The sequence below is a fragment of the Coenobita brevimanus genome, chromosome 87 (genome assembly GCF_032717465.1).
Source record: "Coenobita brevimanus isolate Jiangsu-jjx chromosome 87, ASM3271746v2, whole genome shotgun sequence".
Taxonomy (NCBI): domain Eukaryota; kingdom Metazoa; phylum Arthropoda; class Malacostraca; order Decapoda; family Coenobitidae; genus Coenobita; species Coenobita brevimanus.
The window spans coordinates 24,408,685-24,425,293 of record NC_137040.1 but is presented as its reverse complement, the minus strand read 5'-3'; the positions used below and the strand labels follow the sequence as shown (position 1 = coordinate 24,425,293).

Genomic DNA, 16,609 nt, shown 5'->3' with positions numbered 1-16,609 from the left:
TGTAACACCATATTCCACCTAAGTGCTGGTATTATTTGCCTCACACCCACCCACTTTCCCCCCCCCCCCCCAAGATCTTACTCAGTTTGAAATCCTCTAACAGTGAAGAGGTTGATATGAAGGCTGTATCTATCCCATCCAGTTAGAGAAGTCTTACTTGAGCACAGTGGTGGAAAAAATTGCTGATTAAAAAAAAGAATCTGTTTTTTTTTATTTAAATTTATTTTATTTTATTTTATTTTTTTTTAATGAAGACATTTCTTGTATTAAATTTTGTCATATATTAGTATCATACATTTATGTTGATGTGGATGTGATAGGAAGCATTATGAGGAGCACACTGAGGTGGTTTGGCCATGTGGAGAGGATGGAGGGTGAAAGACTGACGAAGAGAGTGTATGTGAGTGAGGTGGAGGGGGGAAGAGGGAGGGGGAGGCCAAGGATGAGATGGAGGGATGGGGTGGAGAGGTATATGAGAGAGGGGGGTGTGAGCTGGGAGCAGGGCAGTGAAATGGCGGGGGACAGGGCGACTTGGAGGCGATTTGTTTGTGGCCACCCCAAACGGGATTGAGGCGTCTGGCAATAGATAGATAGATTTATTACCCAAAAGTAGCTATACAACCTGAAAAGACCAGATGCATTAAAGGCTTTCCTAATGGGAGCACTTAACTCCCTATATTTATTTACCAAAAAAATCCATTCTGATTTAAATCATGATTTTTTTCACTTGGATTTGAATCGATTTAAATCATTTTATTGAAATCGAAACAACTCTGCTTTAGTTGGATAAAGTCAGCTGATGGTACAGTAACAAGTGTAAACTGTAAATACCATGTGTCACCAGAGTGCAGTTGTAAAGCCTGGGAATCGAGAATGAAGTACCATGCTGTAATTTGCTAATTAATTGGTACATTTTGGTACAGGTGGCATTGTTCTCCAGATTTTGTATTAGCTAATTTATTTATTTATTTTTAAGAACAACAGTATTATTATTATTCTTGTTTTAGCATTAACCTCAAGCTCCTCCATGTGTGTTCTCATGAAACTGAGTAGTCTGCTTAAGGGAAAATTAATGTCACACAACCCACTTTGTCCATATTGTCATAGTGCTCCCACGCCACAGCTTATTTCCTCACCTCATGTATGGCATCCCATTCTCAAAGAGCAGACATCCTTGAACATCAGTTCTGAAATATCACTAAAAATGTGTGATTCATGTCACCAGATTTCAGCGGTCCTTCGAGTCCGTACAGTATCCGTGGGCATGGAACCACAACAATAAGAACCTCTGATTGATTGTCAATATCTTTTAAGTCACCTAGCCATAAGCTGTAGTTGATGAAATGTTGCTATAATTCCATTCCATTGCCAGACGCCATAATCCCGTACAGTGTGGCCATTTGACTCTGAGTTATTTGTTTTACAGGGAGGGGCACTAACCCTTCACCAACCCACTTGACACGTAGGGAGCACGTATGGTTTGGTTATATGGTTACCACCCAGCATTGTAAATGGTTTCTTGGCTTACAGGAAACCATTTGGCTTGTCACTTAATGTAAAGCCACCTGTAACAGAAAGAAAAGCATTAAGTAGTGACAGGAAAGATGGGAGAAATAGGAAGAGAGGAGGGCAGGCACAGAAAAAAGAATGATAAAGGCTAAGGAAGAAGTAGGCAGCACTACATCAAGTGAGTGGATGATGGTCGCCACCACCTACCACTATACTGTAGCTAATTATTTAGCACTGTGACCTCTACTTCTGCCTGAATCTCATTTGCAAAAATCCTTTTTGTGCAGTGTAAACAGAATATACCCAGGTGGTCATTGCATGGAAATCTTGTATGTGCATTTTAAAAAAGTACTGTATTTGGAATAGATGTGTATTAAAGAAAAAAGTACTGTACAGTACTGTAATTGGAAAAGATGTACATTAAAGAAAAAAGCACTATACAGTACTGTATATGGAAAGGTCATGAAAATTGAGAACCCTTCCTTTCAGTGCTAGTAAAGGCTGTTTTGCAGTTCTATTTATATTTTCAATTACGATAACGTCGTACGTGAAAATACCACCTATTTCCCTTTGAAAAATTCACTACCAGTATATTATTTTTATTGAAAAACAGTAAGCCATTAATCATATGATACTGCTTTGAACGGTATATACCGTATATCATTATTGTATAATGTTGGGGGGGGGGAGTTTTCTATCTATCTGTATTGCCAGATGCCTTAATCCCTTATACAGGGTGGCCACAAACAAATCACCATGTCACCCTGTCCCCCACCATTTCTCTGCCCTGCTCCAAATTCACACACCCCTCTCTCATATACCTCTCCACTCCATCCCTCCATCTCATCCTTGGTCTTCCCCTCCCACTCTTCCCCTCCACCTCACTCACAGACACTCTCCTCATCAGTCTCTCATTCTCCATCCTCTCCACATGGCCAAACCACCTCAGTGTGTTTCTCCTAATGCTTCCTATTACATCCACATCCACACCACAACACTCTTTCACGTCTTCATTTGTCAGTCTGTCTCTCCATGTGCCTCCACATGCTCCATACTCATTTCCACTGCTCTCACTCTAGATTTGTGTCCCTTCATCACCATCCAAGCTTCACTTCCATACATCAGAATTGGTTTCACAATACTGTCATGTAATCACTTTTTCACTTCCATGCCCACTTCCCTGTTTCTTATCACTGCCTTCAAGGAACCAGCAACCTTTCTTCCTTGTTGTACCCTTTCAAGCACTTCACCCTCCAAACTTCCATCCTTACTCACCACACTACCCAAGCACTTAAATGTACTCACATTTTCCATTTCCTCATCATCCAACCTCACTGTACATTCACTACTTCACCTCTCTCGAAGACCATAACTTTACTCTTCCCTACATTCATCTTTAAATTCCGTTTCTTACACACACTCCCAAATTCATCCACCAATCTCATTTAGAGGGACAAAATAGGGACCATTTTTTTCCATTAGGCTAACTGACACCAAGCTTAAAAAAAAGAGGGGGTTGGGTTCTATGTTTCATTTTGCTTAGATTCCATTTTTTTTTTTTTAATAACAGAATGAGGGGTAACAGTTAGATAGATAAACGACCCAATAGTCCAGCATCATTTTGACCATTATTGTTGGTCTGTGCACCATCCAGAATCATGGACTCTGAACCTAAGGAGCCTTCTTCCCATCAGTCCTCTGACTCCCAACATGGATTCTGACCCAAGCACTCAACCACCACATGCCATTCTATATTGACTCATCTTTGATGGTTTCAGTAAGAAAAACCCTCACTTGCGAAACACTGTAGCAATAACATAAATGTTACATATATGGAATAGATCTTGAGCCAACTCAATTAATTGTGCCCAGTTCACGCAATATTTGGTGATGGAAGTATTATTTTTTTGTGCAAGCTTTATCTGTCCATCAATCTATCTATATCTATCTGTCTGTCTATATCTATCTATCTATCTATCTATATATATTCAGCTACCGCAAATTGACTTAGGACCTCCCCCCACAGGGTATTAAAAAATGGAAATCATAGTAAATCACAATATTTGTTCATAAAATGCCATTCATTAATATGAATCATGTTTCCCTTGTTTTTCAGGACCAGTTGGATGTGTTTTGGCATGGAATCACTTAGATCTCTAAAGTAATCTAAGGACATTGCACCAAACATTTGTCAGTTCAGTCTTGAGTTGTCCAGATTGAGTGTCTTCTCTGCCATTATTTTCTTCATCTTTGACCAGCAGTTTCCTATCGGATTTAGATCCGGACTGTTACCAGGCCAGTGGAGGACCTCAATCCGATTATCCTGAAGCCATTTTGTCACCTGTCTTGACTTGTGACGTGGAGCTGAATCGTGCATGAAAAAGTCGTACCCATTAATAGCATAAAAGGTTAACAAATGATCTTTCAGAACTGGAATGTACTGGCCACCATTCATCATCAAGTTTTTAGGAAGAAAGTAGAGGCCTCCCCTTCCCATTTCAGCGGAGAAACACCCCCATACCATTACTGATTGTGGGTGCTTAACAGTCGGCACCGTGTAAGCAGGGTCATATCGACTACGGGAGGCAGGGCAACAAACCTTGGCAGAACGCACCTGGAACTCTTGAAATGTGCTTTCATCTAAAAACATAACTTTTCTCCACTCATCAGATGTCCAGTGTGCATTCTTCTTGGCAAAGAATGCGCTGCTTCTTCATGCGGTCAGTGAGAAGCGGTTTCTTGGTTACGGTGCGGCTTGGCAAACCCAGCTCCTTCTGCAAGCAGTGTTGGGCAGTTTGAATTGAGACGTCTTGTAACAGCTGGGGATGCATTCTCTTCAATTCTGCTGCTGTCAGTCGAGGATTCTTGATTACAGTACTTCCCTCTTCAGAAGCGTAGCTATGGAAGTCGTCGTCTTCTTTCCACTGCCATGCTTGTGCTCTGGTATGGCATCAGATGGCAGGCCACATGCTGCAGCAAGAATCTTCATGACGGTCGACTTTGCGCGTCTAGTACGTTCACAAATCGTGTTGACAGGGACATTATCCTGCCTCCATGCAATGATATTCACTCTCTCATCCCTTGAGCAGTACTTTACGGGCATGAGAACTCGACTCTGTTGTAGGAAAATAACAGGACAAACAGTAATGCATGTGAAAAAATGAGGGAGGTGCAAGCTCGGAGCAACAGGAACACATACTCCCACTCCCACTTCTGGACAAGCACTAACGTGCTGAGTGTTTCACCACCTCCCGCCAACACCAGAGGAGTTGCCAGTTACATCTTGCCCAGAAAATTCACTTGGTAGAGGTGGAAACAAAGCAAAGACAGACAACTCTCCCATAGCAATTCTGTGCGTAGGTTCTAAGTCAATTTGCAAGTCAATTTGCGGTGGGTGTGTATATATATATATATATATATATACACACAGTACACTCACCTACTGCGCTAGCTCAGAGTGCACGTGTTTACCTCACAGAACACAAGGTAGCTGCAAGGAATGGCTTAAAAATGTCATTTTCCATCAGTACGCGACCCCCACCCCCACACAACGCACCAATAGTGACCTAGAGGCTCGTGGAGAAGGTGCTCAAGAGGAGTCTACAGTAAGATTTTGCCAATAACAACTTCAACAATAACATTTTCGACAATAACAGTAAGTTAGAATAGATACCCAGTTTCTATAATAATGACGTTTATTCGTGAATACGAAGTTGTTATACTGCCAATACATCCTTAACAAGATGAGGAATGAAACATACAAGCAAGAAGAGATGAAGGAAATTGCCAAAAATGTGAGTAGTAGTGAGCAGGAGAGGGAGGATCCTCCCCTCACCACCTTCCCTGACTAGCCCACTTCTGTCCCCTCCTCCTCCACTGCCCCACCTGACTCACCAGCCGCCTCCCCCTCCACCTCCACAGCCCCACCTGACTCATCTGCTTCACCTGGCGTACCTGCAACCCCCACCATAATGACTGTTGCTGCATTCTGGAAGAAATGTAACATTCGACAGGCCGTAAATTTCTTCATCAAAGCCTGGAATAATACAACATTGGCAACCGTTAAACAAGCGTGGGGTGGCAGCGGGGGCAGTGTAAGTGCGTTGCAGCGCCTCAGAACTCCTGTTGTTTAAGTCAGTCAGGCCTGTTGTCTACTGTTGTTAAGGTGACTGCCCATATTTTTGTTATTGTAGCTATATCTGTAGTACAATGTCTGAAAAATTTGACCTTTTTTATGTTTCTAAGGGCCAAAAAATGTCCAGGTATGAAGGGGAACCGCCCATATGTAATTTTTTCCATAAGACTATGTATTCTCAGTGCACGAATTCTCACTGTGCGAGGTCGTGGACCCCCCAATCTCTCATGCACTGTGCGAGCCTACTGTATATATATACTTGTATATATATATTGGTGGTAGGTGGTGGCGACCATCATCCACTCACTTGATGTAGCGCTGCCTACTTCTTCCTTAGCCTTTATCATTATTTTGCTGTGCCTGCCCTCCTCTCTTCCTGTTTCTCCCATCTTTCCTGTCACTTCTTATTGCTTTTCTTTCCTTTACAGGTGGCTTTACATTGATTGACAAGCCAAATGGTTTCCTGTAAGCCAAGAAACCATTTATAATGCTGGGTGGTAACCATATAACCAAACCATACATGCTCCCCACATGTCAACAAGTGAGTTGGTGGAGGGTTAGTGCCCCTTCCCGTAAAGCAAATAACTCAAAGTCAAATGCCCACCCCTTACGTGATTATGGCGTCTGGCAATATATATATATATATATACATATATATATATATATATATATATATATATATATATATATGTATGTATACACAGTATATCCCTTTTGTATTTTTAGTTGTTTTCCCGGGAGGGGCACTAACCCTCTGCCAACCCACTTGTTCACATGTAGGGAACTCTTGTTGGTTGGTTATAAGGTTGCCACCTTGTGTATTAAATTATTTCCTGGTTCACAGGAAATCTTTTGGCTTGCCACTCAGTGTAGAGCTGCCCTGAAATGAGTACCACTACACTGAGTTGGTGGATGATGGATGCAGGGCAGGGAAATGGCAGGGGACAGGGTGACATGGAGGTGATTTGTTTGTGGCCACTCCTTACAGTATTAAGGCATCTGACAATAGATAGATAGATAGATACATTCAGTATCACCATCATCATCTTAAGCTAATTTTATATTGTGCCATGAGGAGCGTAGGAGCCCTGGGCTAGGCTGTTTGGTCCTGACAATTAAGATGAGAGTGACCAGCCTCTCCCATGCATGAGTGGGATTACATGGGCAATAAACCCCAACCACTCCTTGGATATAAACCTGCACAGGCTCAGTCCTATTGGAGAGCCTTAATTATCCACTAAACCACCCGACACCATAATTTGGTTACTGTATATGGTTACGGTACAACCCAACGTAGTAAATGGCTTCCTGGTGTACAGGAAACCATTTGGCTTGTCATTCAGTGTACAGTCACCCATAGGCAGAAGGAAGAGGAAAGAATGAAGGAAGAAAAGACAGAAGAGGGAGTGTAGAGTTACCCGTAGGCATAAGGAGGAGGAGAGAATGAAGGAAAAAAGACAGAAGAGAGGAAAGGGCAGTCACCCGAGAGCAGCACTACATTGAGTGAGTGGATGATGAAGACCCCCACCTACCAGTAAACTCTTAATCATCCAGCGCTGCTGGTTCGGCTCTATTAATGGAATATCCGGCGAAATTATGCAATATCCGATGCTGAAACAGGGCATAACCGGCGGTTGTATGCAACATCAGGCATCAAGGTGTATCAGCCAGCTTATAAATGGTAGTCAGCTGGCACTGTATTCCTGTAGAGTATTACAGTACTGTATTTTATCATTACTTTATTGTATATTTTGCTTAATTTTCATATTTTGCACATGGGAAAGTTTTTAGGATAGAAAGTTGATTTGGATAATTAATGCAATACAGTATCTGGCACAGTGCTGAATATTGAGCCAGATCCAATATGTGGCATTTTACAATATACAGTATATATATATATATCTATATCTATCTATCTATCTATCTATATATATATATATATATATATAGTGGAACCTCGGTCCTCGAACGTCTCACATGTCGAACAAATCGGACCTCGACCAAAAAATTCAAGAAATTTTTGCTCCAGAGGTTGACCAAAATGTCGGACCTCGACCAACCTGAACGTAGCCAAATGAAGGGAAGCTGGCTGACCGACAGTTACGTGTCCATCTTTGTTGTTCGACAACGTGGTCGTCCTGCTGTGCTTCACATTTTTCTTGATTCAGTGCAGTATTAGCCCCTAATAATGGCTCCAAAGAAAGCAAGTTCATCCAGTACGGCTACTGGCAGTGAAAAGAGGAAAGTAGTGCGGAAAATAATTGAAGAAGTGGAAAAATTATTGCTTATCTTCATCAATGAGAAACAGTTAGCAGGAGACAGTGTTAGTGAGTATATAATTTGTGAAAAGGCAAGAGAAATATACAGTCACCTCGTAAAGGAAAGCACTGGTACCAGTGCTGAAACTTAAATAGGTAAGCATCTGGGGTCTTGGAACGGATTAAAATGATTTACATTATTTCTTATGGGGAAAATTAGTTCGGTCCTCGACCAATTCGGTCCTGGAACAGCCTTCCAGAACGGATTGTGTTCGAGGACCGAGGTTCTACTGTGTACATATATATATATATATATATATATATATATATATATACTGTATATATATACACACACACACACACACACACACACACACTGCAAATTGACTTAGGACCTACACACACACACACACACACACACACACACACACACACACACACACACACACACACAGAATTGCTATGGGAGAGTTGTCTGTCTTTGCTTTGTGTTTCCACTTCTACCAAGTGAATTTTTTTGGGCAAGAAGTACCTGGCAACTTCTCTGGTGTTGGCGGGAGGTGATGAAACACTCAGCACATCAGTGCTTGCCCAGAAGCAAGAGTGGGAGTAGGACGACATCCAGAGGTACAGATACGCTTCTGAAGAGGGAAGTAATCAAGAATCCTCGACTGACAGGAGCAGAATTGAAGAGAATGCATCCCCAGCTGTTACAAGATGTCTCAATTCAAGCTATCCAACAAAGCTCACGGAAGGAGCTAGGTTTGCCAAGCCGCACCACAGCCAAGAAACCGCTTCTCACTGACCGCATGAAGAAGCAACACATACAGTTTGCCAAGAAGAATGCACACTGGACATTGGATGAGCGGAAAAAAGTTATGTTTTCTGATGAAAGCACATTTCAAGTGTTCCAGGTGTGTTCTGCCAAGGTTCGTTGCTCTGCCTCCCATAGTCGATATGACCCTGCTTATACGGTGCCGACTGTTAAGCACCTACAATCAGTAATGGTATGCGGGTGTTACTCAGTTGAAATGAGAAGGGGAGGCCTCTACTTTCTTCCTAAGAACTTGATGATGAATGATGGCTGGTACATTCAAGTTCTGAAAGGTCATTTGTTAAACATTTTTGCCATTCTTTGGGAGCGACTTTTTCATGCATGATTCAGCTCCACGTAACAAGTCAAGAAAGAAGACAAAATGGCTTCAGGATAATCGGATTGAGGTCCTCGACTGGCCTGACAACAATCCGGCTCTAAATCCGATAGAAAACTGCTGGTCAAAGATGAAAAAAATCATGGCAGAGAAGACACCCAATCTGGACAACCTCAAGACTGAACTGACAAATGTTTGGTGCACAAGGGAAACATGATTTCATATTAATGAATGGCATTTCATGAACAAACATTGTGATATACTATGATTTCTGTTTTTTAATACCTTGTGTGGGGAGGTCCTAAGTCAATTTGCGGTAGCTGTACATATATATATATTATGTGTGTGTGTGTGTGTATATATGTATATATACATTTATATATGTATATATACATTTATATATGTATATATACATATATATATATACAGCATATATATATGTAGATGTAGATGGATAGATAGACAGATTTACAGTATACATACATATATATATATCTCATCATCATCAGCCGTTGAGGTCCACTGCATGACCGGCCTATCCCTACCGAAGCAGGGATGATACAAGCCAATGTATCTCTACCCAGTGGCTTAGGCTGTCTGGTAGAGACTGTATGTAGGGTGAGAAGTGCTTGTATGTGTAATTGTAGTGTTGTAGTGGCTTTGGATGTGTGTGTGTGTGTGTAGTCTGTGAACCAAGTGTAATCAGCCCGCCTTAAGCCGATTGGGTGCAAGCATACTAGTATGCGACACTGGTTCAACCACAGCACCCCTTATGTCCGCTAAAGTAGCAAGTGGCTCGGTGAACGATTCCCAAAGTTTTTACAACTCTGGCGGGAGGCGAACCCTCGTCAACGAGGGTGCGAAACGCACACTCTACCACTGTACCACAGAGGCTCCATATATATATATATATATATATATATACACACAGGAAACTCGCCCGGAACACGTTCTTGCCGAACGCGCTCGCAATCATACACGGTTAGTGCTGGGATATGTATAAGATAATGTAAGATTAAAGAACCATTACGAAAACTATATATTTACGCAAGAGAGGCCTTTGATAAGCCAAATCCTCGAACATCAGCTCAGCACGCACGGTTTGTTTTGATCACGTGATGTGATTTGCTGTACTGCTTTTCCTCATTGCTGTATTTGTAAGTTAAATATTTACAGTACTGTTCTGGTAAGTTTATGTGCAAGTTAAAGTATTATTAAATAACATCCAATCAAGAAATAAAGTCTTATACTGTAACCAGTTTTCTGATAGGCATCAGAATATTACCTTTTTTATTTGTTTGTTAAATATTTGCTGTACTGCTTTTCCTCAGTACTGTATTTGTAAGTTAAATATTTACTATTCTGGTATGCACTTGTAAGTTAAAGCACTTAAAAAAAGTTAAAATATTAAATAAAGCCTTGTAACCAGTTTTAGATTACACACGATCGGTAGGTTCCAAGACAATTCGCCATCATGTCGATTCCCCGTCAAAACATGAACGATTCCCCATCAGGACAATTCGCACCCTGTATGATTCCCCGTCATTCTATAAATATATGAATTAATATTTTTATAAATATACTAATTATTAATTAATCAATACCTTAATAACTATATTTCAGGGGGATCCATCATAGTCTATGTTGTCTTGTTATTGTTGTGACGGTGAACTGGCTTGACAGCGAATGGCCCAGAAACCATTTTGCTCCCTAGACTCCCTAAACGTGGTATTTTGCTGTTATCTGCCATTGGTAATCAATATGAAGCACTTTAAGTGGTTAGACGGTTTATTTAATGTTATAACTTACAAATACAGTACTGCACAGCTAAACTTCGACATATAAATACGTAAACACAAGGCAACATTCCGACGCCGTCTGGTTTCGGCATTGGAATGTTGCCTTGTGTTTAGGTATTTCTATGTTGAAGTTTTGCTGTGCAGTACTGTATTTGTAAGTTATAACATTAAATAAACCTTCTAACCACTTAAAGTGCTTCATATTGGTTACCAATGGCAGATAACAGCAAAAGACCACGTTTAGGAGATCTAGGGAGCAAAATAAGGAGTAGTTAAAACTTACGCGGTTTCGCGCCAAACGCGCCATGTTAGAAACGAAACCCACACGTTGGGGGTGAGCTTGCTGTGTATATATATATATATATATATATATATATATATTATATATATTTATATAATACTGGTACATATCCACTCACTCAGTGTAGGGATGCCTTATGATCTCTGCCTGAGTGACAAGCCAAATTGTTTCCTGTACCCAGGAAACACTTTACAACGCTGGTTGGTAACCATATAACCACAGTGTTTGGCCAGGTTAAGTGTCCCCCAGATTCCCCTATCCAGAATCACTTAATTATGCCAGTTGCTTCAGAGAGCCTTGAGTACCCAATACCTGCCCAGGGTCCTACCCAAATGGGCAGATTTGCATGGCCATGTGGAATGTGAGAGGTGTGAATGAGGAGAGCAAGGGGGTGGAAATGGTGAATGTGTTCAAGAGTGTGTGGTAGGTGGGGGCACTCACCATCCACTCACTTGATGTAGTGCTGCTCTCGGGTGTCTGCCCTTTCCTCTCCTTCATCCTTCTTTCCATCCATCATCTTCTGTCATTCTTTCCTTCATTCTTTCCTCTTTCTTCTGCCTGCGGGTAACTTTACACTCCCTCTTGTGTCTTTCTTTCCTTCATTCTTTCCTCTTCCTTCTGCCTGTGGGTGACTCTACACTTAGTGACAAGCCAAATGGTTTCCTGTATATCAGGAAACCATTTGCTATGCTGGGTGGTAACCATATAACCAAATTTTGGTGCTTGGTGGTATAATGGGTAATAACGGTGCTCCAATCGGATTGAGCCGGTGAAGGTTTATATCCAAGGGGTGGTTGGGGTTTATTGCTCACGTAATGCCACTCAGGGATGAGTGACGCTGGCCACTCTCATCTTAAATGCCAGGACCAACTTGCCTAGCCCCGGGCTCCTGCACTCCTCATGGAGCAATAGCAACGTAGGATTAGATGATGGATGGATGTTCAGGAGTGTGAGATGTGCCGTGATGGCATTGTGTGAAACAAAGATGAAAGGGTGTGAAGAGGAGTGGGAGGGCGTGAAATGTGTAAGATTGGGAATGAATGGGCTAGGAAGATGCAAGGAAGGATTTGCTTTGTTGATGAATGAAGTGTGGCGGAGTGGAATGAGAGATTAGAAATGTATCAGCTCGAGGTGTATGTCAGGTTCAAGTTTGAGAAGGTGAAAGTGGCAATGATTGTAGTGTATGCACCATGTGAGGTCAGGAGTGGGAGAGAGAAAGACAGGTTTTGAGATGTGCTGGATGAAGCAATGGGAGAAATGCCCAGGAGCTATAATGTGATTGTAATGGGTGATATGAATGGAAGAGTAGGCACTGGTCCTGAGGATAACATAAAGGGTTGTAATGGAGTACTAGGAGAATATGGTAATGGGAAGCAACTGAAGGATATGTGTCAGGAAGGAAGGTTGTGCATTTGTAACTTGTATTTCAAACACAAAGATGCACGTAAATATACATAGTATAGAGGGAACGGGGATTGTGTTGACAGGGTTCTTGTTTGGCGAGCCACGGCTCGCAAATGTAAGTACTGTATTTTTTTTTCCCTTCGGCGAACACATCGTACATGCAAGATGCCCTTTGGCGAGGAGAACATACATCCACTTCAAAACTCAGTAAACTACAAAATAGTAAATCTCAAAGCACGTTGTGATCAATTTTTAAGTCTTTCCTTGTCGCCAATGTGAATGTTTAAAACCTCATTATATGATTCTAATCATCACAATGTGTAAATAAATTATTTATTGCTCGTAAAATATTTTGGCTCGTAGTCAGTTTGGCTACTAAAAATTTATTTGGTTCGTAAATCTGAAACCTTAGGAGCCAAATGGCTTGCAACCATCGGTAGTTAGCAAGAGCCCTGGTTGAAAGGAGCTTGATTGATTTCATGCTTGTAGAGAGGTTGGTGCTGGGAGTTGTTGCTGATATATGGGCCGTGAAAGGACAATGTAGAGGTTTGTCAGATCATATGATTGTGGTATACAAGATCAAGCTGATAGGAGTGAGGTGGATCGGGAGAGAGAGGAGCAATCAGGGAGAAAGACTGAAAGTTGAGAAACTGAGGAACAAAGAAATGGCAGATGATTACATGACCAAAGTAAAGAAGGAGTTAGAATCAGTGAATTGGAATGAAATGGATCTAGACAGCCTGTGGAATTCATATAGGGATTGCTTTGTTAGAAATGCTAAGTGATGTGTGGTATGGCAAGAGTAACAACAAAGAGGAAAGATATGGCAAGGTGGGATGATGAGGTTAAGAGAGCAGTGGAGGAAAAGAGGAAGAATTGGCAAAAGTGGTTCCAGGACAGGGGTTCAGTTGAAATCAGAACTGAATATATTAAGGGCAAGAACACATTAAGGGAGTAGTGAAGAGGATTCTAACTCAGTCATCCCAGCAAACACAGTCACTGCCGATTTTTCTGAAACCTCAGTGAGAAATAGTTGGACTGCCCACCTGGCGACCGCCAGCTTCCCACCTCTGGCATAACATTACCACCTGTAGATGTGTTATGCATGTTTTAAATGTTTAATTAATGTGCAGTCATGTTGTTTGCATACTATTTGCTCCTTCAGGTTGCTTTCTCTGTAGTTCAATAATATAGATGTGGTTGTTGCCTTTGGTATTGTATATTGGCTTGAAAATCTTACCTTTGATGGGGTCCTAGAACCCAACCAGTATTTTACTATTACAGTAGTTACATGTTTCGTTATACGAGAATTCATTATACAACTATGCCAAATGGAACCTAACTGCTTGTATCTTCAGGACGTCCCTGTATGTATATACAGTATATATATATATATATATATATACACACACACACACACACACACACATATATATATCCTGTATATGTATATACCTTCTGTATGAATTATTATTACCGTGACTTACTTCATAAGTTGATAGTTCTGACTGCAGCATACCTCAATAGAAGTTCATTTCATTTCATTTTAAAAGGCTCCAACATGCTTGTATGTGTCGCCCTTGGCAGCTTTCCATGCTGCATGATCCCTGACAGTTTCCCTATTCAGTCCCTTACCCCTGAGGTCACGCTAAATGACCTCGTCCTAGGTCCTTTTTTTTATCTGCCTCTTGCAGCCCTACCCATAACGTTAACATTTCTCACTCTCTGCACCCAAATATCATCCCCCATCCTCTCAGCATGCCCAAACCATCTCACACTACCTCTGTTCACAACACCAATGCAGTCCAGTCCCATCCTACCTCTCAACTCCTCCATCATAAACCTAGCCACCCCCAAGGTGTTGCACTCAAGGACACACTGCACATCCACCTAATCATTGCCATTTTTGTATGTTTGAGCCTGCAAATGTTCTCTTCCTTTACTGCCAAAACCTCACGACCATACAACATTTTACTCTTAACATATGTTGCATACAAAGATCCCTTAGCATGGAGAGAGATTTCTCTCAGTGTCAGGAGAGGCAGCAGCTCCCTGAACTTCTTCCAAACCCACCTCATTCTGGTCATAGAGCAAGCTCCAGCCCCACCTCCAGCACATTACATGTCTCCCAACTAACAAAACTCTTCCACACACTCGAGACTCACCAGCAAGATCAATCCTTTCATGGCTGACTGTTTAAAATGTCATTGTCTGTGCTTTTTTCGAGATGGGTGGGTGGGAGGTGCTTTATAAGTATAGTAATAACTGACCTTGATATTTGCATACCTCTGTTGCATTTTGCCCCTTCTGTCTCATACCCATAGAATTGGCCTTCGGTTAAAAATATATATATATATATATATATATATATATATATATATATATACTGTTAAATCAGGGAAAGCCCCAGGAATTGATGAAGTGTGTGGTGAAATGCTGAAGCATGGGGGAGAGATAGTAGTAGAATGGATGTGGAAGATGTGCAGATTGGCCTGGGACGAAGGTAGAGTCCCGGAGGATTGGAAGTCAGGTATAATTATTCCCTTGTACAAAGGAAAAGGGGAAAAAGAAGTGTGTGGTAATCATAGGGGCATTTGTCTTCTTAGTATAATAGGAAAAGTGTATGGTAGGATACTTATTGACAGAGTTAGAGAAAGAACAGAGAAATTAGTTGGAGAAGAACAGGGAGGCTTTAGGAAGGGAAGAGGTTGTGTAGATCAGATATTCATTCTTAGATCTTTAGTGGAAAGAAGTTGTATGCGGCTTTCATGGATTTGGAGAAAGCATATGACAGGGTGGATAGACAAGGATTGTGGAAAGTGTTAAGAATATATGGAGGAGATGGGAAGTTGTTGAATGCTGTGAAGGGTATGTACGATGGTGCGAAGGCTGCGGTGCGTGTGGATGGTGAACTAAGTGAATTTTTCTCTTTGAAAGTTGGGTTGAAGCAGGGATGTGTCATGTCTCCATGGTTGTTCAATCTGTACATGGATGGGGTAATAAAAGAGGTACAAGGTAGGGTAGTAGATGTTGGAGTGGCCCTGGTGAGAGAGGATAGTGTTTGGAAACTCCCTGTACTGTTGTTTGCAGATGATACTGTGTTGTTGAGTGAAGACGAAAGGGAGCTGCAAGGCTTGGTGGATGAGTTTGAGAGAGTGTGTAAGAAACGGAATCTAAAGGTGAATGTAGGGAAGAGTAAAGTGATGGTCTTTGAGAGAGGTGAAGTCAGTGAATGTACAGCGAGGTTGGATGGTGAGGGATTGGAAAATGTGAGTACGTTTAAGTACTTGGGTAGTTTGATGAGTAAGGATGGAGGTTTGGAGGGTGAAGTGCTTGAAAGGGTACAGCAGGGAAGAAAGGTTGCTGGTTCTTTGAAAGCAGTGATAAGAAACAGGGAAGTGAGCATGGAAGTGAAAAAGTTACTACATGACAGTATTGTGATACCAACTCTAACGTACGGAAGTGAAGCTTGGACGTTGTTGGAAGGACACAAGTCAAGAGTGAGAGCAGTGGAAATGAGTTATTTAAGAGGAGCCTGTGGAGTCACATGGAGAGACAGGCTGACAAATGAGGATGTAAAGGAGCGTTGTGGTGTGGATGTGGATGTGATAGGAAGCATTATGAGGAACACACTGAAGTGGTTTGGCCATGTGGAGAGGATGGAGGGTGAAAGACTGACGAAGAGAGTGTATGTGAGTGAGGTGGAGGGGGGAAGAGGGAGGGGGCGGCCGAGGATGAGATGGAGGGATGGGGTGGAGAGGTATATGAGAGAGGGGGGTGTGAGTTGGGAGCAGGGCAGTGAGATGGCGGGGGACAGGGCGACTTGGAGGCAATTTGTTTGTGGCCACCCCAAACGGGATTGAGGCATCTGGCAATAGATAGATAGATAGATATACTGTGTATATATATATATATATATATATATATATATATATATATATATACTGTATATATATGTTTATATATTTTTGTGAAAAATTTTTGTGTATGGATAAGGAAATTTGGAGGTGTTTCTGTCTCAGCTATTTCATGAACATCCCCTGTTCAGGATT

General features: G+C 41.7%; 1 protein-coding gene across 1 annotated transcript in view; it reads right to left on the bottom strand.

Moving 5' to 3' along the window:
- The window catches only part of LOC145411033 (uncharacterized), a 95,174-nt gene extending 84,015 nt beyond the window's left edge, over positions 1-11,159 (bottom strand). Inside the window, exon 1 of the mRNA XM_080281095.1 lies at positions 11,136-11,159. Within this exon, the coding sequence (XP_080137221.1) occupies positions 11,136-11,159 (24 nt within the window). The remainder of the gene's footprint in view (positions 1-11,135) is intronic.
- Between the last annotated feature and the right edge of the window lie 5,450 nt (positions 11,160-16,609).